The sequence below is a fragment of the Sciurus vulgaris genome (assembly GCF_902686455.1).
Source record: "Sciurus vulgaris genome assembly, chromosome: 8".
Taxonomy (NCBI): Eukaryota; Metazoa; Chordata; class Mammalia; order Rodentia; family Sciuridae; genus Sciurus; species Sciurus vulgaris.
Genome location: NC_136468.1, coordinates 68211441 through 68235297, shown reverse-complemented (window position 1 = coordinate 68235297; position 23857 = coordinate 68211441). Strand labels below are relative to the sequence as shown.

The window sequence follows — 23857 nt, the reverse complement described above, 5'->3', positions numbered from 1 at the left end:
TTACTTAGTTCTTAGTCTTTTCCAGGCACTCTTCTAAGTGATCTCTGATGATTATAAAATTTAAACCGCACTACAACTCTCTGCAAAAGGGGGATGAAAAAATGAAAACAAGGAGGTTAAGTCTCTTGCTAAAAATCACAGGTAGAGGCAGGGTTTAACCCAGGAGTCTTACAACACAGCTGGGCTGTTAACTTCTAAGGGACTGAAGAAGCTTTAAAGGACCCTCTAGAAGCTCAAAATTAATGTAATAGTGGGACCATGAGAGTAGATGCCAGGTTTTAGGTATACACCTCAAGCTCTATTAGCAATAGGTAACAATCATAATTTTGGATACCAGGACTCAGGGGCAGGTGCTGATACCCCAGCAGCAGTCACAAAGCAGGCAGCTTCTGAGATTAGTGCAATCTGTCATTTACTGAATTCTTTTTGTGTATTTTTTCTATATCCAACAGAATGGGAAATAATTTTGTCTTACAGGTTTCCCTCCACTTCTGAATACCCGTCAAAAAGAACCTCATGACATTAAACATGGTTTCCTGGATTGGATCCTGGAACAGTAAAATAAAATTAAATTAAATTAATAGACAATTGATGAAGCTTGAAATATTCAAATATTCTGTAGTTTAGGGTCGGGGATGTAGCTTAATGGCAAAAAGCCTGCCTAGCATGTGCAAAGCCCTGAGGTCAATCCTCAGCACTAGAAAAAAGAAAAGAAAATTTTGTAGTTTAGTCAATAGCATACTAAATTTCTTTGTTTTGACAAATGTGTGGTGGTTAAAGAAGATGTTAACATTGGGGAAAATTGGGTGAAGCGTAATCAGAACTGTACATTACAACTTTTCTGTAAGCCCCAAAAATTTTGAAATTGTTTATTTTTTAAAGGTCTTTAACTATTTTGAGATTAATTTACAAGGCTATTAAATCAATCCATTTGACAATGAAGTAAAGGTGGAAGTGTTATAAATTTTAAAATAATCGTTGAATTCATTCATACAAACAAAAAACATGATGTATGTGTATAAACAAAACTCAAGTTTTGAACTTGGTATTAAACACTATCTTTTCAGAAAAAACATTAGTTGGGAATGAGTTACAAAGCTCCACTTATCTTGCCAATAATTTGACTGAAATTTTGCACTTCCACTAAGAAAAGCAGAATATAGTTAGCCAATGGCATGATTCGCTTAAGTATAGCTTTGTTTCTGGTCTTCTAAACATCCCTAACCCCCCAAAGTTTCATTCTGGCACATGTGTTATGAACAGCAAAGAGAGAGTAAAACAATGAAAAATTATGTAGCTAATTTAGTCATATAAATACATGGGTATACCACAGATAGAATACAATACTACCTCAGATGATTTTACATTATAGTAAATCACTGGGCAAAATGTTGTATACCTGTAATCCCAGTGACCCAGTGATTTGGAGATAGAAGGAGTGTAAGTTCAAGGTCAGCCTCAGCAATTTAGTAAGACCAACAACTTAGCAAGACTGTCACTAAAAAAAAAAAAACAAAAAACAAAAAACAAAAAAAACAAGAAAAAAAGGACTGGGGATATAACTTGATGGTTCACTCCCTGTACCAAAAATAAATATAAATAAATAAATAAAAAGTCTAATTTTCTCTACCCGTCCTGGTAGAGTAGACCTGCAACATACTGTGCCCAGAACTCCTGGTTCTTTCCTCAGACTTGAGGAATAAACAGAAAATGTCCAGGGGTATAGCCAATGCAATACAGTCATCTGAATATCTTTCCCAGATTTTGAACAGTTATGCCTTTAATGAAATGATTGTTTAAACACTCTTGTTATGATAAGATTTTAAAAATTCATATCTTGTCTAACCAGATGTCATGATTAGCCAGCCACTGCCAGCTCCTTCTCAGAAAATTAGATCCTCCCCTGAGCCCAGATGACTGGCAGCAGCAGTGCTGTACTATATGTGACTGAAGGTCACAGCACTGGCTTACTTGCTTGGTTCTGCTCAGTAGGATCCTGTGAATGATCCTGTGAATGAGTGACCTCCTGTGGTTCTGCTTACCGTAAGTGGTCTTCATCTGCTTAAAAACAAGTGGCCCAAAGCCCAGGAAGGAGACTTATTAAAGTTCAAGGAGTGTACTCCAGCATTAAAGTTTTCCTAAGGAGTAGCAACAATCAGATCTCCCACTGATGGACTTGAACTTAAGCAGAAGAAATGAAGAAAAGCCAAAACTAATGTACTAACTTATGGCATGTTTTATAACTTTTTTTTTAAGAGACAGAAGCTCATTATGCAGTCCAGCCTGGCCTAAAACTCCTGGATTTAAGTTATACTCCCAGTAGCTGAAACTGCTGGTCCAAGCCACCACACCCAGTTTGTTTCAGATTTTATTTGAACTTAGTAGTGAAAAGTTGCCAAAGTGTACGTCTTTCTAATCTGTTAGTATCTGTCTCATTTTGAAATAACTTTCAGACTGTAATTTGAATTTTTTTGAATATGAAGCTCAAGCTAAACAATCCTATCAGCAGCTCCACCACAAGGTGACTACCCAATATGCCACAACAGAATGGGAGTAAAAGTTTGGAAAATGAGTTAAAGAAAATAGAAGGAGTAGTACTGAATGGAAAATACAGAAATAGAGGAGAGGCTCAGGGTTTAAGGAGGAAGGGAGGGGGAGGAAGACAGAGCAGGAGCAGTGGCTCCCGAAAGAGCTGAAATATCTCAGTGTGCCCATGGCAGTCTCTGGGGTGCTGGATATCAATGCATGGACACTTTCCACTGACTAGCCCCCAGGGGCATCTAGCATGCCTTCTTGCTTAGTAAGAGAAATCTACAATCATCTTTAGGTGCTACTGAGCAACAGGTACTATGCTGGGTACCAAGGAATTCGGGCCAGAAAAAAAAAAATTGTCTCTATCAGGAAACTTAAAAACACTTTTGCATTCTCTGGGAAACAAACATGGAGGTAAATAGGTCACAAAAGAGGAAAGGTTAGGGTCGGAGTATAACTCAGGGAGATGGCTTGCCAGGTCCTGGGTTCAATTCCCAGCACGTGCCTCCCACACCCCCTACACCCGCCTCGCAAAAAAAAAAAAAAAAAAGAGAGAGAGAGAAATGGAGAGAACGTGTTAGCTCACTAGAAAAGACGTTCGGCTACAGCTGTAACTGTGATGGAACGGAATAACTTCAATGGCACCTGGCATCCACAGTTAAGTACCTGGAAGCTGGGACCCGGATCCTCTTGTGCTAAAGTCCTTGCTTCCTCATTTGGACTAAGTGTTACGCGTGTTGACCATCCTATCACACACGCGAACTGGCCGTTATTCCAGCTCCCCAAGAACTTTCAAGGTATTGAGGAAGCCACACAAGAGGTCACTAGGTTGAGGCTTCCACACTGGGTGCCGAGAGGAAGTGTCACCCAAAGCGAATCTTGGAGGAGTTAGCCTTCTGAAGAAAGACGTCAAGAATGGCCCCAAGGAAGGGCCTCCCCAGACAGGGGAGAGTTGGGTGGGTGGGTCACCAAAGGTCCGTTCTGCAACTTCTGCTAATAGGTGTAACTGTCCTTCCTCCTTCAACCCTGGCTCCAGTAACTTTGGAAAATAAACGTAATTCCCGTAGGAATGTTAGGTGAATGGCGCTTGCGAAGTACCCCACGTGGAGTCGGTCGCTGAAGTCCGTTGTTCTGCAATAACTAACTTTCCACCATTTTAATGAAAGAGACTGTTAACACAGCTTTGAAATGCGGCTTTATCTGCGTCCTTACTTCATAAATTCATCTAAAAGTTGGGCTCTGTGAAGAGAAACGGGGTCAGAAGGTAGAGGTGCAGGGGGGAGGCGAACGCCTGGAAAGCCGAGAGCCTGAAGAGCCGCGGAGGGCTGTAGGCAGCAAGGGCTCGCTCCACGGAAGGCGTCCCAGGTGCGCAGGCGCCGGCGCGGGGGCCAGGGGGCCGGAAGCGGAGCGAGTGCCTGGGGGGGCGCGCGTGCGCGCGGGAGAGACTGGGGTGCTGGGGGCTGGGCTTCAGGGAAGGGGGCGCGGCGCACGCAGCATGGCGTCCAACATCTATTTGGTTCGACAGCGGATCAGCCGGCTTGGCCAGGTGCGGCCTGGGGAGGAGCATCTCCTTTCCAGCCCCTGCCCGGCCCTCGCCTTCTGGGCCGCCCTCTCCGTCTCTGCCCCAGCGCTCTCCCGCGGCTCAACTGCCATCGCCCCGCCCCGCGGTAGCCCGGGCCCGCCTCCGAGCCCGGCCGGCCCGCCCCGCCCGCCCCGCCCGCCCCGCCCGCCCCGCCTGCCCTTCCTCGCCGCCCGGCCGCTCGGGTCTTGCCGATCCCCTCCTCCTTCGCCCCGCCGTCCTAACTTTTTTCCCTCCTTCCCTCAGAGGATGTCCTCCTTCCAGATCAACCTCAACCCGCTCAAGGAGCCGCTCGGCTTCATCAAGGTCCTGGAGTGGGTGAGTGCCGCCCGCTCCAGCGGGAACGCTCCAGATCCGGCTCCCGCCTGGCTCGGGAGCAGGGAGCAGCCCTGCTCCGGTGGCCCGAGGCCGCCGCCGCCCGGGACGGGAGTGGACGGCGGGCAGGGCGGGAGACCGCGGCCCTTGGCCCGCGCGGGGCGGGGACGCGGCGGCCAGTGTCGAATCACGAGTCGGGGCGGCCGCGTCGCGCCGTCCCTCGGCTGCCCGGCTCGCAGGCGGAGCCGCCCTCCCGCGCCGGAGCTCACCTCCGGGTGCCCCGGTGGGAGTGAGAGCTTCCCTCTGGCTCCGCCGCCTCCCGCCAAGGAAGGGAAGACTTCCTGCTGCGGTCCAACCGAAACCCGGCGGCCCGGTGCGCGTGCAGTCACGGGCTGCGCGCGCGTTCCCGCGGCCTGCCGGGAGAGAGGTTGCCCGGCTTAGTTCTTAATGTACTTTTAAGATTGGCTCGGGGTTAAAAATAGTTAAACTGTGGATCGGGGGAGTGGACTTTTCACAAGACCGTCGAGTCAGTTCGGTTCATCTAGTAACGTGCCAGCAATGGTGGTCGAGCCTGTTTTAGGTACTTCGAAGCAACATCCTGCTGGGAAAGTTAGCTTTTAGCCCTTTCCTGGGAACACTCAACAATTATTAACATCAAAGGAGACTTATTAATTCGACTCTGGCGATGATCAGTCTACTTGGAGAAGTAGTGAATTTACCAGGCGCTGCAGATTTTCTCCAAACTTCGTGGCCCAGTACATATTTCCGTGATTTTTCAGAGCCGTATTTTAATAGGTTGTCTGCCCGGCGTATTTATATACAGCAACATTTTCATCCTTAACTTCTTCACCCTTTATTTTGGTGACAAAGTGGTAAAAAAGAGTAAGAACTTCCAGTTTCCTGCGAGGATGGTTTCGAGGATGTTTTTAAAAGTAACAAAAACTCAGATTCTCTGATGAGTACTTAACCTAGTTTTCCACATGTACCGTTCCCCCAAAGGTTTGCTTGATCACATAGTGCTGATGTCTAAAGACACAAATCAGGTTCCAGATTTAAATATAAAGAAAGTTATTTTTGAGCTTATAAAAATTAAAAATTGCAGGAGGGAAAAATCACGTTTAACTAGGCCAAGCAAATGTAAATGTTAAGAAAAAGTTTTACACTTAACAGTCTTACTGGAGATTATTATTAAATTTATAATTAATGATTTGGATTTCCACTTAAATGAAAACACAGTTTATATTTGTTACAGTTTGTCAGTTACCTAAAAAACTGTAGATAGCGTTTTTTCTTAATGTTTTAAAGGACTGCTGTTAAGTTCCTTCATTTTCTGATGTATCTTGAAATATCCGTTCTAAACTTCTTAAGGAAATCCTACTTTCAGTCAGGGCACCTTGTTATTATGCAGCTGATAATTTTGTGATTAAACTATACATTGTTAATGTGTAGTGTATATATCCTCAACAGATATTTGAGTATACACCAGCCCTGTGCTGAACACTAGCATACAAACATGAATAAAAAAGATCTTTTCTTCATGATCTTTTAAGGATGAAGAATATGAAATAAAATATGAAAGTGCCATATAAGTGCTATTATAAAGGTATACGCAGTGTAGGAAGGAGGGATCAAAGTAAGGAGGTCTACTTGGATGAAAGAATACTTGAAGGATGAGTATTTGTTCCCTTGGGGAATCCATGTGGAGTGACTTTCCAGGCAAAGGGAAGCTTGTGTTCAGAGGGGTGAAAAATTGAAGCAGCATAGATATGTGTGAGAACTTAATGTAACTAACGGTTGACTGAAACCTGGAAGTACCAGGAAAGATCATTATGGCGTGGTTTGAAATTATTTTGACAGGTTAGATTTCAAAGGGTTTGTCCCTCTGGGGTTAATCTTGAACATGTAGGCCTTTTTCTTGGAAAAATGCCTACCTGTAGAATTTAGAATTTTGGAGTGTTTGTTGGGTAGTTCCCACCTAAGCCCGGAATCCCAAGTGAATAATATAATTAGATATTCCTTTTAGAAATTTCCATTTTGTCAGCTGTGTAGAGAATGAATTGAAAAGGTCAGAAGTGGAAGATGGGAGATCTGTTGCTTGAGAAATTATGAGGGCCTAAAATTAGTTGCAGTGAAGATAGAGAGGCTTATAAAATAGAATACATTTGGAGAGTGAAGAATAAGGAAGACTTTAAGAAAGCTGCTGTATTTCTGGCTTGGGTTAGCAATGGTCTCATTATCCGAACTAGGTCATTAAGAGGAGGAGGAGCAAAATTTTGTAGAAGGCCAATAAGAATGCATTGCATTTCTGATCTCTTTAGATCATATAGATTGTGGTATCCTATAGGCAGTTGTATGTATGGACCTAGATTTAAAATACAAGTATGGACTGGAGACTAAGCAGATATCTGCCAGCAAAGGAAAGAAGTAATGGTTAAGAAGATGGAGAGAAAAAAACATCTTGACATCGCTATTAGAATTTTAAGAAGAGTGCTCAGTAATGTTAGGTACAATACAGAGGTTAAGTAAAATAGGGACTATATGGTGTCCCTTGGCTTGAGTGAGTAGTCAAGCTTTTGGTGGCTTTAGCGATTTAGCTAGAGCAGTTTCAGTAAAATCAGAAGCCAGATTGTAATAGGCTGAATGGATGTCTGGTAAGAGAATAAAAATGGTGAGAGTAAACCACCATTTGATTGTTAGAATGGGAGAGATTTGGTAATGTTACCAAAAAAAAAGGGACTAATTCAGCGTACAACTCTTGCTTAAATGTTCTTATCTGGAGACGGCTATTGTATTTTAGTATGTAGCAAAAGTATTTGCACTGGTGCATTTCATCACACAAAATGTTAAGACTTAAGGGTCAGGATATAATAAAAATAATTTGTACTCTTTCATTCAAGACTTTCTCAAGGTAAACTTAGGTTTGGGCAGGGGGAGAGTTGTTTAAATATAAGTTATGTGGTTGTGAAATAGAGTTTGGCACTATGACTGCTTCTTACCTAAGCACAGCAGTTCTACTTACCAGTGCTTTTGCTTAATCAGTGCAAATATCAAGATGGTGAAAAATGCAAATAATGTCTTAGTATTGTTATGATAATATTTTTAACCTTTGAATACATGTCTGGTAATTTAGTGGAGGTGATGAGAGTAAGCCTCTATTTGACTGAGGATGGGAGAGATTTGGTATTGTTACCTGAAAAACAAAAAGAAGGTGACTTCATGGACTCCTGAAAGAGTCTTAGGAACAGGGTTCCTGGTTTGAGAATTGGGTTTTAATATAAGGTAAACATTGAGGATCAGAAATAGAACAGAAGCTTCATCCTGAAGTTAACAACTTAACAAGAGCTGAGTACTTAAAAGGGCAGGAAAAAGAGATATAACCACTAAATATATATAACCACTAGATATAACAACTAAAGCCTGGACCAGTCTACCTACTGGCTTAAGGTCTGGATTTTGTGATAATTTGAATATTTTCATATCTGAATGATTTGGAGGTTCTCTCATAAGGTGCAGTGAAGTAGAAAACTCAGAAGGCCAAGTAAAAATGACCATAAAACTACTAGACAGGGATGGGTGGGGGAGCAAGTTTAGCCTGCCTCACAGATTCTAAAACATGAAGAAAACTAATTTTTGCTCGAAAGTTCAAGTTTAATCAGTGGCAACAAATAAATCAGTTTTCCATGAAATGACAAAACTCACTTCAAGATTGCCAGCTGATCAACAGTCAAGATACTGATTCATTCCAGAGAACATGAAAATAATTGAACAGTCCAAAAATGATTTTAAAAAATAAATATATTTAGGTTTCTGAGTTAGTTTCATATTCAGCTTAAGTGTTTAAGAATAAAGATGATATAAATATTTTCAACACATAAGGATTAATAGTTAGAAAAAACTTCTAGCAGTTTATTTCAGCAGAAACACTGAAGTTTACTTTTCCTAATCCAAATTTTTAAGGGCTATGGAACCATACTAGCAGATCTTTAGAATATTCTATGATTGTACTATAGAAGCTGAAGGAGATAGAAGAGTGAAAAAGGCACTTTGTAATTGACTTCATTACTGATTGTGTAGTGGGAATAAACCATAATATCAGCATTAATAAAACATTTTAAAAATTAGTATTGTTAATAAATGCTTCAGACTTTTTGATTCATAAAAATCAGTCATTGGCTCTACACATCTAATCTTATGATTATGAAGGTAAACATGCTTTGAAAGTTTATTTCATACTCCCAGTGATGATGGGATTTAGTGAAAACAGGATATATTTGGTTTTGCTCATGACATACTTTTACGTCTATTTCTAAAGATTTCAATTATATATTATTTTCATAAACTAAACATTGGACAGAAAGAAATTTAAGTAGTTGACTTCAGCTTAATGATGAAACCAAATAGCAGTGAGGATCCTGCAGCTAGAAACATGTGAAGAACATTTATAAATTATATGCATTTTAGTGGTCCCCAGTAGAATCCTCAGTATGAATAGAATCTGGGAATATGAGTTGGATCAGGACTCTGTAAGATAGATAACTCATTGAAAATACCAGTGATCTGCAAAATTTTTTTCATCATGAACTGCTATTGAGTATAAATTTTTTTGCACAGAGCCCCAATATGCATCTGTAATTAAGCCAGGCACACTCACGAACACTTCTAATACATGAACACTTAAATGAAAGAAAAAGTAAGATTATTTCTGTTTGTCCTTCCATGTACAGGTTTCTCCTTACCTTCAGGATACCCAGTATTGACATGTGACCCTCTGAAATCCCTGTTCAGCATGTGTCTTATTTATATTTATTGCAATAAAACTTGAATTACATAAGTCTAAAAGTGTATATAGTGTAAATATTCTTGTATATGAGTTATTTTAGTATTCTCTACTAAATTAGTGGTTCTAGAAAAATGGGCTATAATATTAACCCTGAGGTTATAGATCTCTCAATAAGTGAGGAATCATCTGTGATGGTCTTATAGTGTGGAAATGATGGGCAAATATACGTGGGGCTGTTTCTCTGGTGAGTTGGGGCTGTTATGATGAATATGAGACCTTTTAAGCCTGAAAAGAAGCTTGTCACTCTGCCCTTGAGTTCTTCATATTTATTTTAAAGATAGAATTCTGTGTCCATAGTTTCAGTAATTTCTTTATGCAGTAAGGAGGGATGGGAAGATGAATTTCAAACTTGGCAAAGAAACATTATCAACATACCAGGATTTCTCATTTTGCAATAGGTATATAAACTTGAAGTGCTCATGGTACCACCCTTATAAATAAATGAATGAACCAGACTGTTTGGAAGAAAAATGCATCCTATTGGTAGTTAAGACAATAGAGAGGAGGCAATCTGCAAAGTACATGCCCTCTCTTAAGTGATACCTGTCACCTCAGTTCCATCTGAGTGTTGTTTTATGAGAATGTGGACGTGATATTGCTGTGCCATCAGTTTTCCCACACATGCTTAGGAAAAGCAGGAAATCCTAATTTTTAAGTGCAGTGTCCTGATATTGAAATACTGACAATAAGTTCACATTTAAAAAATAAATACTGGAAAGACTACACAAATATATCTACAGGCCAGGTTTTACTGATCAGTCACCAGCATAAAACTTCCAATCTAGATCAAAATGGCAGTAGAATGTAGGGAGAAGTAAAATGGTTGAATATTTGACTCATAGATTATTTTTATACTTCATTTAATATAAATCTATGCTTTTTAAATTAAAATCTTTTTATAAAGATCAGAATTGCTAACATGACATTTCTTTGTAACAAAGACTAAAATTTGAAATATGGTTTTATGTCTTAAGTTTTTAGACATTAATATTTCCTGAATTAAGAAGATATTTAGTCAGCATTTGCTGCGTGCCAGATGTTCTGCTAGGTAGGCACTGAAAATCCTGAACAAGGTCAGGTGCAAACATGACAGCCTGGCAGGAGAGCAGTAGAGGTGATGGTCTTAAAGACTACACTGCATAGTGTAGAGCAGTCTGCTCCTTACTAGCTGATTATTATATTAGTTAGGAAACTAGTTTATATATATTGTTTTATTATATATATATATATTATATATTTATATATTGTTTTTCAAATAGCAAGATACAAAAAAAAAAAAAAATGCCCGCAGTAGAGTTAATATATAATGTTGATGGCAGCCCAAGAGAATCATAAGTTTTGTCACAAAGTGTTAGGACCATAAAAGGTGTGCAGATTAGAGAAGCAGGACATTCCCAGCAGAAGAAACATACACATCTAAGACAAACAGATGCTGTGATTCAAAAATAATAAATAGTGTGATGAGACAGAATCATACAGTATCTGGCAGGGAATATAGTGCAGATAAAATCCAGAAAGATAAAATTGTGGCTAGATCAGCCTTGCCATTTATGACAAATTAAGGAGTTTTGCATTTTTTTGTTTTTGTTTAGTATATGCCTGGAAAACTGGTGAGGAAATCCTTTAAAGGGGAGTAACATCAGATTTTTTTATTTCAGATCAATGTGCTATCACTCTAAGGTAGCTTTGTCCAATAAAAATTTAATGCAAGTTAAAAGACATAAGCCATGTAGTAATTTTAAGTATTCTGTTAACCACACTACAAAAATTTAGAAAAGAGGTGAAATTAATTTTGATATATTTTGCTTAATCCAATATACCATGTTATTGTTTTAATATAATTAAATAAAAGTTAATATAAAAATGGTCTTATTTTACATTTTTCATACTAAATCTTCAAAATTTGGTGTGTATTTTACACTTAGAGCACATTGTAATTTATACAGCTACATTTAAAGTATTCAGTAACCACAAGTAGGTGGTGGCTTACTGTACTGCACATTGCAGCTTTATAATCCACACTTTAAAAGATGAGTGGTGACTAGAATGAAATTATCAATGAGAGGAATAGTCTCTTGGGTTAGTCCCAGAGAAATATGTTGAGGGCTTGAGGGCTAGAACAAAAATAGTCACAGATGTGATGTAGAAAACGGCTTTTTAAAAATGGTTTCATTCTTATGTAGTCTTATACAACATGTTTTATTTTGTTTTTAAACTCAGCATTAAGTTTCTACAACTCATCTGTGTTGATGTGGGTAGCCAATACAGCAAGTTTTTGCTATATAACTTTCTACCATAAGAACATAGCATTGGGTGCTGGGGGTGTAGCTAAATAGTAGATTACTTCCCTATCATGTTCAAAGCCCTGGATTCTATCTGAGCATCCCCCCAACACACACACACACAAAGAATATACTACTGTGTTTTGTCAACTTCTTGTTGCTTTAACCCTCATTTCTTGATATTAAAACAATGTCACTGTGAACATTAATTTGTGTCTCTTAGTATATATGAGCAAGGGTTTCTGTTAGATCAGTGAACTAGTAGATTCTTTGTGACATGTCTATTACGAATGTTTTAACCTAACTTATAGTTTGTTTTACATTCAAAAGCTAACTTTTGGTTCCAAGACTTTTTAATAATTGAAATTAAGAACTCTTTTGACTAGTGCTTTTCCTTTTAAAAAAAACTTGAATTTCTCCTTCTCTATGGAACAGATTTTCATTTTTAAGGACTTACTTTTACATTTAAACCTGCAATTTATTCCAACCATTTGTTGAACAGCCCTTCCTTATATTAGTTATCTATTAATGCATAACAAATTGCCCCAGCTTAGTGACTGAAAACAACAGACATTTATTATCTCACAGTTTCTGTGGGGGCAGTAATCTGGGAGTCGTAAAGCTGTGTGGTTTGGTCCAGGGTTTCCATTGAGGTTGCAGTCATCTTAAGCCCTCCAGCTCGCTCACATGACTATTAGCAGGCCTCAGAAATTCCACTTCCAAGTTAAATCTGACTACTGCAGGTAGTCAGTCCTTGGTTCTGTGCCCCATGAGTCTCTCAAAAAGTTGCCTGAATAGCCTCCCAACATAGCAGTTGGTTTCTCCCAGATAATAAGAAAGTTCAAGAGACTAAGAAAGGAAGACAGTGGCTGGGGTTATAGCTCAGTGGTGGAGCACTTGCCTAGCATGTATGAGGCACTAGGTTTGATTCTCAGCACCACATAAAAATAGATTAAGTGAAGGTATGGTGTCCATGCACAACTAAAAAAAATTTAGAAAGGAAGACAGAAGTTGTAGTCTTTTTGTAACCTAATATTAAAAGGTATTCCTTTTCTTGCCCCATTTTCTATTCTAGAAGTAAGTCGCTATGTGTAGTCCACACTTAAGAGAAATTTAAGCTCTACCTCTTGATGAGAGTTGTATCAGGGTTTGTGAACATTTCTTTAAAATCAACGCCCTCCTTTCTTCAGTGTTCAATACCACTGTTAGGTATAATTTTTCTATATGTACTAGTTTATTTTTGGCCCGTTTTGTTACACTGGTTTATTTTGTTTATCTCATTTATTTTTTTTTTATCCTAGATGTGGGTTTATGCCCAAGACTCACTTCCTAGCCTTGTTTTTTCACTCTGTATATTCATGCATATTTATTCTGAGAGAATAGCCATTCTTTTATCATTACCTTTTTAAATATCCATTCTTTTATCATTACCTTCTTAACAGAAGACTCCAAACTATGTGCTAGACATCACTTCAAACTCGTGTCTATAACCAGATTCTCTTTCATATATCTCTTCTTCATAAGGGAAAAAAAATCCCTCAATAGTTATTATGATACTGATTATGACCTATAATATTTAAAACCCTGGAATAATTCATGGGAGATTTAATATCAAGTATGGTAGTTTTCTCTTACTGTAACAAAATACCTGAGATAATCAACTTAAAAGAGGAAAGTTATATTTTAATTAACAGTTTCAGAGGTTTCAGTTTATGGTTGATTGACCCAGTTGCTTTGGGGCCTGTGGTGAGGCAGCATGTCATGGTGGATAGCAAATGATAGAGCAGAGCTGCTCACCTCATGACAACCAAGAACTAGGATGGGGGTGGGGGGTCCTAGCATCTCCATCAAGGGCATGCCCCAAGTGATCTAACTTCCTTTCATTAGACCCTCCCTCCTAAAGAATCCACCACTTCCCAATAGCACCATAGACTGGCAACCCTTTTATCACATGGGCTTCTGGAGAATGCTTGTCCAAACTATAGTATCTAGCATTCAGCAGTGTAAACTCAATATCAGATCCATATTGAATTTTTATGTACCACTTGCTGGATGTGCGTGATCTCCAGCAAAGTCCTGCCCTCTTCAAGTTTCAATAATAATAAGTTTCAACAAATAATAAGTGCAGAGGAGAAATACAGCAGCATACATAGAGGGATTAGGTAGTGTAGTCTTGGGGGCACTGTTAATTAATATAGTGTGGCAAGGGAAAGCCTTCCCTGATAGATCATATGGGGATAGGGAACTGTGTAAGTGAGAAAGTAACCATGTATTCCAGGCAGAGGAAATAAAGGAGAAGTGTTAGGAATAGCAAGGAGATCATTTTGTGTAGATATCATATTAAGGAAAAAGTAGGAACATGAGGTTAGAAATACTATGTTAAGGAAGAGAGGATCTCAGAGAACTTTATATGAAATTTGGTTTTTATTCAGAGAGACCTCAGAAACCATTGGAGGGTTTTGAGCAAAAGAGAAAGGTTTCTGCCTTATATTTTAAAAAGATCCCCTGTTATGTTGATAGTAGACTGCAGTTGGGGCAAGGACAGAAACAGCAAGATCATTTACAAGCTGATGGCACAAAATCCAGGCAAGAGATGATGGTGATTTAAGTAGGACGGGGTGGTAAAAAGTTGTCAGATTCAGAATATATTTTAAATGTAGAGAAATGTAGAGCCATAAGCATTCGTTAAAGGATTTGAGTTCTCAGTCATTACAACATATCTGGAGTTGTTTATTTTGTTTTGGAGGAAATTTAGAAGACAAATAGAAGAGGAATTAAATCTTTTCTCGCAAAATGTTATGTATAACAGGAAAAAAATCAACAACGAAGTATCCTAAATGTTGATAGGGATCAAACTATAATTCCTTCATACAATGGAAGATACAGGCATTGAAATGTTGAGGCTTATTTAATAAGAGGAAAATGTTTATGACGTATAAGGTTTGCTTAAACAATGTACATATATTATCTACATCTTTTCATATACACAGAATAAAATCTAAAAAGGTTATGAATAAAAATTTTAACAGTGGCACTTAAAACATGAAAGATTCATAGTGATATTTAATATTTACATTGAAGTATGAGCAAATGTTATATGTGTTGTCATACTAATTTATTATACTCAAGAAAATAAAATCATATTTGTTAAAACTTGCAAATAAATTTTTAAATTTTCTCATTAGCTACATTTCATTTATGATTAGTAATTTTTAGAACGCTAATGAGCCAGTTTTTGATAATCAGTGTACTTACTATTTTAATGACCCTTGTTTTTGGGTACAGTAATGCTTCTGTTTTTCTTTTCTTGGTCTCACTTTTTGTAGATTGCTTCCATCTTTGCTTTTGCCACCTGTGGAGGTTTTAAGGGCAAAACAGAAATTCTGGTGACTTGTCCTCCAAAAGTTCATGAAAATCATACTGTTGCAGCTGCTTTTGGTTATCCATTCAGGTGAGTTTTGTCTTTTATTATGATTCAACAACTCTTTACTTTCATATTGAATCAAGATTAACAACAATTTATTGATGGGGGTAGGAAATATTAGATTGCATGCTCATTTGTGATTATTGCTGCTTACACTTCATGCACAGACCAATACCTTTCTGCAAACTTTTCTTAGACTGTGATGAATAAATACAGAAAGTGAGAATAAGCGTTTAGAAACTTCTATGGCAACTTGACATTGTTTATTCTGTCATCTCACAGTGAATTGGAAATAAAAAATACAAAATAGAGATTGCTCTGTCACCTGAATGTAAGAAGTCCTGTTGTCAAGAAGCAAACACGATTTATAAAAATCTAGATTTCTCATGTATTTGCAATTACTGAATAATAATGTTCTTTAGTTTTAAGATATGCATTAAGTGAAGAATCCCTCTGTGTCTGTAGCGTAAAACCATATCTTTTTACTCTTGAATGAAAAAGAACATTTAGTGAAGTCTTCTTTGTGACTTCAGTATTCATTGAAAAGTTCATTGAATTTTCCAGTGTTTAAGCCAGGGTGTGAATCTTTTTCCACTTGTCTAACATTACTTATTTGATCAAAGACTCAGTTTTTTGTCCAGTAAATTGAAAACGTTATCTTTTAAGGATGTCTCGATGATTAAATAAAGTCTTATATTAAGGATATGTCAGATACTATCATCAAAGCCATGTTATCTCTTTTCCCTATTGTATAGTTTCTGTACAAGGAACTTACTAGCATCTTTAGTAATAAACATTTTTGCAATTTATCAATGGGGAAAATTAATGGCAATGTGAATTTCAGTTAACAGCTATTAATCCAGTGTTAAAATGTGAATTGTTATTATAATTGGCTCTCCTAGGCTAGTGACGTGGGCTGTACCCTCCTAGAATACAGTATGTTTCAAATTGTAAACTATTTGGTATAATCCCTACTACTCTGCTAACTTTTTTATTGAAGGGAGATAGTATCTAGGTATGAAAGTGTTTAATTCAGTCTGTATACTATCATAAGTCAGTTATCATGCATAATTTATATAAATGTATTATGAAAATTTTAGTTTAATTAAATATTTGAGTTCCCCCCCAGAGGAAATATTTTTAATATATTTCAGGAGAATTTTTTGAAATGCCATTTCAATATTCTGCTCAAGTATTTCTGTGTCTGTTAGAAGAATCCAGTAATTCATACATTTATTTGAGCCTCTTTTTAATAGGTTGAATCAAGCATCATTTCATCCACATTCTATTGTAAATGTGTGCGATGTAGATTGGAAAAGTCATGTCCTCATAGGAGATTACTCTTCTTCTGCACAATTCTATGTTACATTTGCAGTCTTTGTATTCTTGTACTGCATTGCTGCCCTTCTGCTTTATGTTGGTTACACGAACCTATACCGGGATAGTCGTAAACTTCCCATGATTGTAAGTAATCACTTTATTTTTTTATATGAAAATGATTATATTTGAAGTTATATATAAGGGGTTTTTTTTGTTAGAAATAAAATATTTTGACATAAAGTTCAACACTGGTGAACCAAAATTGGTGGGTATTTGCCACAAGGTTGAGCTTTCTCATTAAATTTAACTCGATTCTGTTAGCCTATTTATACTCCAGGGAAGGTTTATTTTTAGCCTTATTTTAAAACGGAAAAAAACTCAAATAAGTAGTAAGGATTGTTAAGTTGCTAATGGCAAAAAAAAAAAAAAAAAAAAAATTAAGCAGTAATTAATGCCTTTGATTTGAAGAATTGCAGATCATATCTTTATTAGTGTTACTACTTATTACCTTTTTTCTCTTTCCTTAAAGACCCCCTCTGTGTTTCTACAATATCTTATTGAGCTTAATTTTCTGTACCAGGGATCAGCAGATTATGACCCACAGGTTACATCAGACTCACTGTTTTTTAAAATAAAATGTTTTTGGAATATGACCACATCTAATCCTTTACATATCATCTGTGGCTGCTTTCATGCTTATCTCCTTAATTCAAACTCACTTATATCGTTCTTATGTTCAGCATTAATGGAATTCATTAACTAATTTCAAATCTTTGAGAAGGCAACAATTTGGATTTAAAGTTCTGATACCTTTCTTGACTTCACAGTTTACTGAGCTAGAAATAAAATAAATCTGAGATTTAGGGAATAAACTCTACTCTGAATTATTAGTGGCACATTCAGACATAAACCATAGTTTTGCACTGGATCTCTACTATAAAAGAATAACTTCAAAGTCAGTATTAGTGCTGTTGACTTGAAGGGAAAAGAGGTGTTGTGTGATTAGTCATTTGGGTCTATGAAAAAACACCGACATCTGCTAATTATTTGTGAATTTACCGTTAAGGAAAGACTAAACACAAAGGAATTATTAAATAAGTTATATGTATTTATTTTTAATTTTTGCTGCCTGGATCATAAGAATGCAAATGGTAAGTAAGGAATAAAATCATACAGATTTATTCTGTCTCAGATGTCTGAAAAGACTCAAGAAAACCAGGTGTCTTCATAAATTAGTTCTGGGTTATTAAGTACCTTTCAAAGAGATAGACTTCAACTATTTTCATTTCAACAGAAGTTACATGTTAGGAATCTGTAGCTTCAGTAGACTTTTTAAGCTTTGTTTTTAAAAGGAAGTAGGATGATAATGTAGATAATTATATTTTGTCCAAATTTTTTATAATTAGAAGTTATTTTTTGCCTTGTCATTATTCTAAGTTTTCATTGAATCTAGCTAGTGATTCCTTTCTTACATTTTATGTTTAATAAACTTTATATTAACACTTCTTAAAGTAGCATTCCTATTTGTTTTGTACATATATTTTCTGTCTAATAAAATTATAAAATGGACGTAGTTGTGTGATTCAGGAAGTCAAAAGGAATTTTCTACCTTAAAATGAATAATTTAGTGATCATATGAAGAAATACTTCAGAATTGGTTTCATAAATGTTTTTTGTTGTTGTTGTAACATAATGTTCTGGTCTGTTTCTAAATTAAATTTTGAATTCTTTTTAATTTAAAAGGTTTTTTGGAGATACCCACATTTTTAAATGTAGCCAAATATGACATTGATTTTCAGGTACTGTTTATTAACATGGGCAAGCTTTTTTAGCAGTATCTTCAATTCTGTGGTAATGTACTCCTGGAAGCATTTCAATTGTGAAATTTTAAATCTACTTTTAGTTCTCTTTTTAGGCACTGTTTTGTGTTAAGTAACAGGTATTTAAGGGTTCTAGGCAGTGTAGACAATCCAGAATACCAGAAAATGAAACTAAATAAAAATAGGGTATCTCGAATTCTAAAAATCTGTTACAAATCATGTCCTAATTGATTAGTACAAGCAGAGCAGCCTCAGGCAACTGTATTGTACAGTGCAGAATTCCAAGCGGCATAGTTCACTTAGATTGCAGTGTGACCAGAGCCCTGAATAGGACAAATAGAATCTGCAGGAGCCAGAATAAACCCCCACTTTCCTTCATCCTGTTTACTTTGCATCATTTTCATAAAAGTTCCAGCCTTTGAAATAAAAGGATGTCATGCCTTAAGCCATCAGCAAAGTAGATTTAAAGAGAGGATAACCATACACCTTGTAGTACTGTATCAGTGTAAAGAAAAAGAATTCAGTTGCAGTGCATTGAATAAATTTCAATTTAAAAAAAAATAAAGAGCATAACCAGAAAAGGAAAAAAAAAACAAAAAGTGTTATTTTAGTTAAGAATTTAGAAGGAGGAAAATTCCTGAAAATTAGGGGCATTTGACATATATTGGTCAAAACTATAAATTTAACCTATAGAGAACTTGTTTAACATGTATTATCAGTTCTCTAAAAGATTTTTGTTTAGCAAGTACTTAGAAAATATCTCTGGCAGATCATATGGCAAAGTACAGAGGTCAAAAGGAGCAACTACTCCGCTCCCACAGTATAGAGAATGTCAGCTATGATATGTCTGTACACTTCTCTTTGGTCTACTTTCTTTTTTTTTTTTTTTTTTTTTAAGAGGATCAAAGCTGTAGAGAGCTCAAATGCAAAATGCTAATACCTCCATGTTTGTGCAGTTAGTCCTTGATTTTTATCCTCTAATCCCAAGGTGTTTATTCAGTGCTATCTGGATCATGTGGGCAACCTATATATGGCCTGGCTTCTGTATCTCATAAGAGATTACTGATATTTATCCTAAATAAATGACTAAAAGGAAGCTGGTAAAATAATAAACATCTAATCCAGTTTATTAAAAAAAAAACACTGATGATAAACCTTAAAACTTATTTCTGAACTTGGAGAGATTTCTGCTGCTAAAATATGAGCTCATAGTGTATCCATATGCTTAGGGTAGCATCAGATCTATAAATTTCATATTATCCCCACTTTGCTCATTAATTTGCAGGAAGGCCAAACAAAGGAATACTTATGCTTCATATTTTTCAAATTCATACTTAAAATGTTATTTAGATCCTTGTAACCAGTACAACCAGACAAAATTTTACTTCCTCAGCAGAAATTGATTGGGTATGGAGAATAATTTTTTCCCTTTCTTCATCTTGTTCAATGAGAAACTATCTAAAATATTAAAACCCTCAATTATATTCTTGGAAATGTAGTAAATACTAAAGGATTCAGTAGAAAGTTATTAACAGTAAAGTGTCTTGGGAGTTTTTTTTATTAATATAATGAGCATTTTTCAAATTCATGACTATGAATTCTTTGACTGGATTTTAAAAGACCTTGTTGTGTTCTTTTTACCATTTCATTATCCATTTCATGGAGAATTAGATTTAGCCGGGGGTAAAATTAGTATAAGAAAGCAGGAGAAGGATAAGGGAGTTGAGTATGTTCAAGGGATTATAACAACCTTAGAATATAAATTATTAAGGAAAATGAGAACATGAGTGAACTTGAGAAAGTTAAAAAGTGGTTGGGTCAGACTTCTTAGTGGATCAAAAGACTTTTGAGGTTGGAAAGCCAGACAGGTGATATCCAAGAGTAGAATGATTGAAGGAAATGATGGAGTAATGCAGATATTGATGATAACAGGGTCAAAGGTGTGATCCTGGGAGCAAGTAGTTGAGATAAAATGGTGGTGAGAGCTTTGGAAAACTTTGGTTTCTGCTGTAAAAATTTCATACTCCTGAGGAGAGTGATAGAGTCTTGTTAACTGTTGTACCTCAGGTTCTGTGCTAGTGACCAGTGTTCACTGAATTAAGTGTGACCTTTTTAATAAAAGTATATCATGAAGGCCATTTCTTAGTATCATAGGATTAAATGTAATCTCAGTCTTATGATAGATTTGAAATGTGGTATTTTTAAATTGACTTTTCATTATTAACTCCTACTTATTTTTGCTTCAGGACTTTGTTGTTACTCTAGTTGCCACTTTTCTGTGGTTGGTGAGCACATCGGCCTGGGCTAAAGCTCTTACAGATATTAAAATAGCTACCGGTCATAATATTCTTCAGGAACTTCTACCTTGTAAACAGCTAGATGTGACATGTTATTTTTATTCTGTGACTAGTATGGGATCCCTGAATGTATCTGTGGTATGTATGCATTATTTATGCATTTTTTAATTTTTCTTGATAGAAAAACCTTACTAGTAATTTAAGAAAACAATAACTTTCAGTAAACCTCTGAATGAATATATTAGTTTTTATTTGTACCAAGCTACCAGGACCCTAGTTTTAATATAGTGTTTACCTATATAACGGTGAAGAAAAGTTAAGAAAATTATTTCTTGTGAGCCAGTTTGAACAAGAACCTAATTAAGTCTTAGCTTTATTAAAATTGACAAGGCAGGACTTCAGCCTCAAAGGCACTTATGATAGTCTCTAGCTTTTGTTGAAATTATGTGCCAGGCGTTGTACTTTCATATCACAAGTTATCCACCTATCCTAAAAGGAATGTGAAAGGTAGTATTATACCCATTTACAATTAGGAAAAGTGTAGCTCATATGTTAACTGACCTAAATGAACATGAGTAAATGACACCAAGGTTTGAACCACAACTAAGTTTAGAGCCTCCTGTCTAAATCAGAGTTACTCAGGGTACATAAAAATGATACTTCTATGGTTTCTTAAATAATCTATAAAATTTAGCCCATATAATGTGTTAAATGTTATTTTGTCTGCTGTTTTACCAGGTAAGTGTATTATTTAAAATATTATTAATATATTGAGCATATTGCGTTTAGAGAGGTCTCATGTGAGTCATTTTTTTAAGAAACTGTTGTTCTCCTGGGTGCTGTGGTACATAGCTGTAATAACTAGCTGCTCAGGAGGTTGAGGCAAGATGATTGCAAGTTTGAGGCCGGCCTCAACAACTTAGTGAAACTCTGTCTCAAAGTTTAAAACATTTTTTTTTTAATTTTTAAAAGGGCTTGGGGTGTTGCTCAGTGGTAGAGTCCCCCTGGATGCCCCAGTACCACCAAAAAAAAAGAAAAGAAAATATTTTTCCAGTAGATGAAGTAAGTTCTGCATTATAAAGCAATTTACCAAATATTTATTTTATAACTGTGATTTTGAAGTTAGTACTTTGCACTTACATCAACAGTACTTTGAACTGAACAATTTCAGAAAACTTTATTGTATGAATACACAAAAAGAAGTATATGCTCTTCAGTAACATGGAAATACTGTTACCTCAAGCTTCTTATCCCACTCTTGGTAATTCACTTATTATATTTATAAAGGACTGTTAAACAAGGTAGCTTCTGTTTATTCATCTCTGAGGCTTTATCTGATCAGATGTGTATCTGGGAAGATTAATGTATTTTGGCTTGATCCATGCAAGATGTTAAGTAAAGTTCTTCTGACTATAACTGTTGGATTGGAGTTAAAGAGATAGCAGCAGAGGGAGAGACAAGGGAAGTAGGAAAAAGGAATACAAGGACAGTTCAGAATCATTCTGGACAGGAGAAAAAGGAAAGCCCAATAGATGGAAACCCAGATTCCTATTGCAGCTCTTTACCCTGAAGTAACAAAAGTCTAAACACAAAGTAATAAAAGGAGAATTTCTGTTTTCTCAAATCTAATCCCATCTTTTTTGTAATAAATTTTTAGTTGTGATTTTTGTATTAATACAGTTAGAGATTTAGCTTTATTTCTGTTTTATTTCTCTCTCTCTCTCTCTCTCTCTCTCTCTCTCTCTATATATATATATATAATATATACACAAAATTTGTACTTTGAAATAGTTTTTATTTTTTAATCTCACTTTGTATGTAGTATTAGACATTAAATGAAATGATAATACTTCCTGAAAATGTTAAATATTTAAAGAAAAAAAATTTAAATCTTTCATACTTATTTTTCTCTTTCATAGATCTTTGGCTTTCTGAATATGATACTTTGGGGAGGAAATGCCTGGTTTGTGTACAAGGAGACAAGTTTACATAGTCCATCAAGTACTTCTACTTCCCATACCCAAGGAGGTGTGCCACCTCCTGCTGGAATATAATTGAAGGGAGAGGTACACTGTGTGAAATACATGTCTATACTATGACTTGTTGCCAACATCTTCAGAAGCGCTTGTTTCTAATAAAAGTAATGGCTTTTTCAATAAATTGGTGGGTTTTAAATTTTGCTGCTTTTTTTTTTTTTTTTTTTTTCCATAAAAAACTGTGCCTTTCCTAAAAATTTAAGATGTAAATGTATTCTGACATGAAAATCTGAAAGTTCAGGGGCCTATTATGAGATGATACACATTTTTAAATGAATAATAATTTCTTCATTGTTTGCCTTCCAACATGTTTACACCTTAAGCCTTAATAGTTCATTCAGAAAATGGTTATATCATCATATCATAATAGGAAGAAAATCTTTATTTGGAATAAACACTACTGTAAGTTTGTATAGATCAAATACCTAAGACCTGTGTTTAACAAAGCCTTGATTATATAAATCATATTTAGAAAAAAAAACATTTAGTTCACATTTCGTATCTGAACATTCTTCATATTCTAAAATAATTTTTACTTGTAAGATTAGGTATATGTTTTATTCCTCTTTTTCTAAATGACCTGCTGAACTTTATAGATGTACTAAAATTGTGTTAGGAGCAGGGATTTGGAAATTTATAACATTGTGTGGTTAAGTACTTCTGTTGCATGATGTATAAGCTTCCATTATGCTGGTGCTTTAATAGGCTTGGCATATAAGTAGAACATGGTTCAATTAGGTGTTGTTATGTGTGCAGGCATTACTCTTAATGATATTTGTTTGCTATGTTTTGTTACTCATACCATCTAAGTGCAGGTTGAGACCCAGTCTCCTTGCAAGTAGAGTAAATGGTGTACCCTTTATTGCAGACCCTATTCAGAGGGTTAAAAATATTAAGATTGCCTTATACTTTGGAAACATTTAACATTTAGAGTCAATGAAGTTGCCACTTTGAGTTTAGCATTGATATTGTGAAGATAAATGTGATTCAAATTTTGTGTTTTTTAATAGTCATTCTTTTTTCACAAGTGGATGATTAAGGAATTATGCATCATAAAAGAACCTAAGTGAGCTATATTATGAGTGCACTGTTTTTGCACATACATTTTAAGTTTATTCCAAATACAGTACTTATTCATATTTTGTTTCCTGATCTTTTTGTTGTACAGGGATCCAGATTTCCTATTCTTAAAACATGATTGTTTATATGTGAAGCATATCTTGCTATTGCCTTATTTTTGTTGCTTTTATTCATGGCAAAAATTGTCAATATGAGAATGTATATGTTTTATGCAACAAACTTAATAAAGAAGTTAAAAGAATGCATTGATTGTTATGTTACAAAGAAATGTTCATCTTAAAGGCATCAGCAATGCAAAATGAAACGGATTTTAAAGTACGAAATAGAATTAT

General features: G+C 36.0%; 2 protein-coding genes across 3 annotated transcripts in view; one reads left to right on the top strand and one right to left on the bottom strand.

Moving 5' to 3' along the window:
- LOC306667408 (cadherin-related family member 3-like) overlaps positions 1-23857 on the bottom strand; it is a 637878-nt gene that overhangs the window by 486208 nt on the left and 127813 nt on the right. The window lies entirely within an intron of this gene.
- On the top strand, positions 4251-22613 carry SYPL1 (synaptophysin like 1). Its single transcript, XM_079150033.1, has 5 exons — positions 4251-4429; positions 14875-14999; positions 16229-16436; positions 20359-20547; positions 22329-22613. Exons 1-5 carry the CDS (start codon positions 4361-4363, stop codon positions 22461-22463), a joined length of 726 nt encoding a protein of 241 aa, XP_079006159.1. The 5' UTR covers positions 4251-4360; the 3' UTR covers positions 22464-22613.

Coding starts and splice junctions, on each gene's coding strand:
- SYPL1 (XM_079150033.1), top strand. CDS start 4,361: ATGTCCTCCTTCCAGATCAACCTCAACCCGCTCAAGGAGCCGCTCGGC. Junction 4,430..14,874: donor TCATCAAGGTCCTGGAGTGG/GTGAGTGCCGCC, acceptor CACTTTTTGTAG/ATTGCTTCCATCTTTGCTTT. Junction 15,000..16,228: donor GCTTTTGGTTATCCATTCAG/GTGAGTTTTGTC, acceptor TCTTTTTAATAG/GTTGAATCAAGCATCATTTC.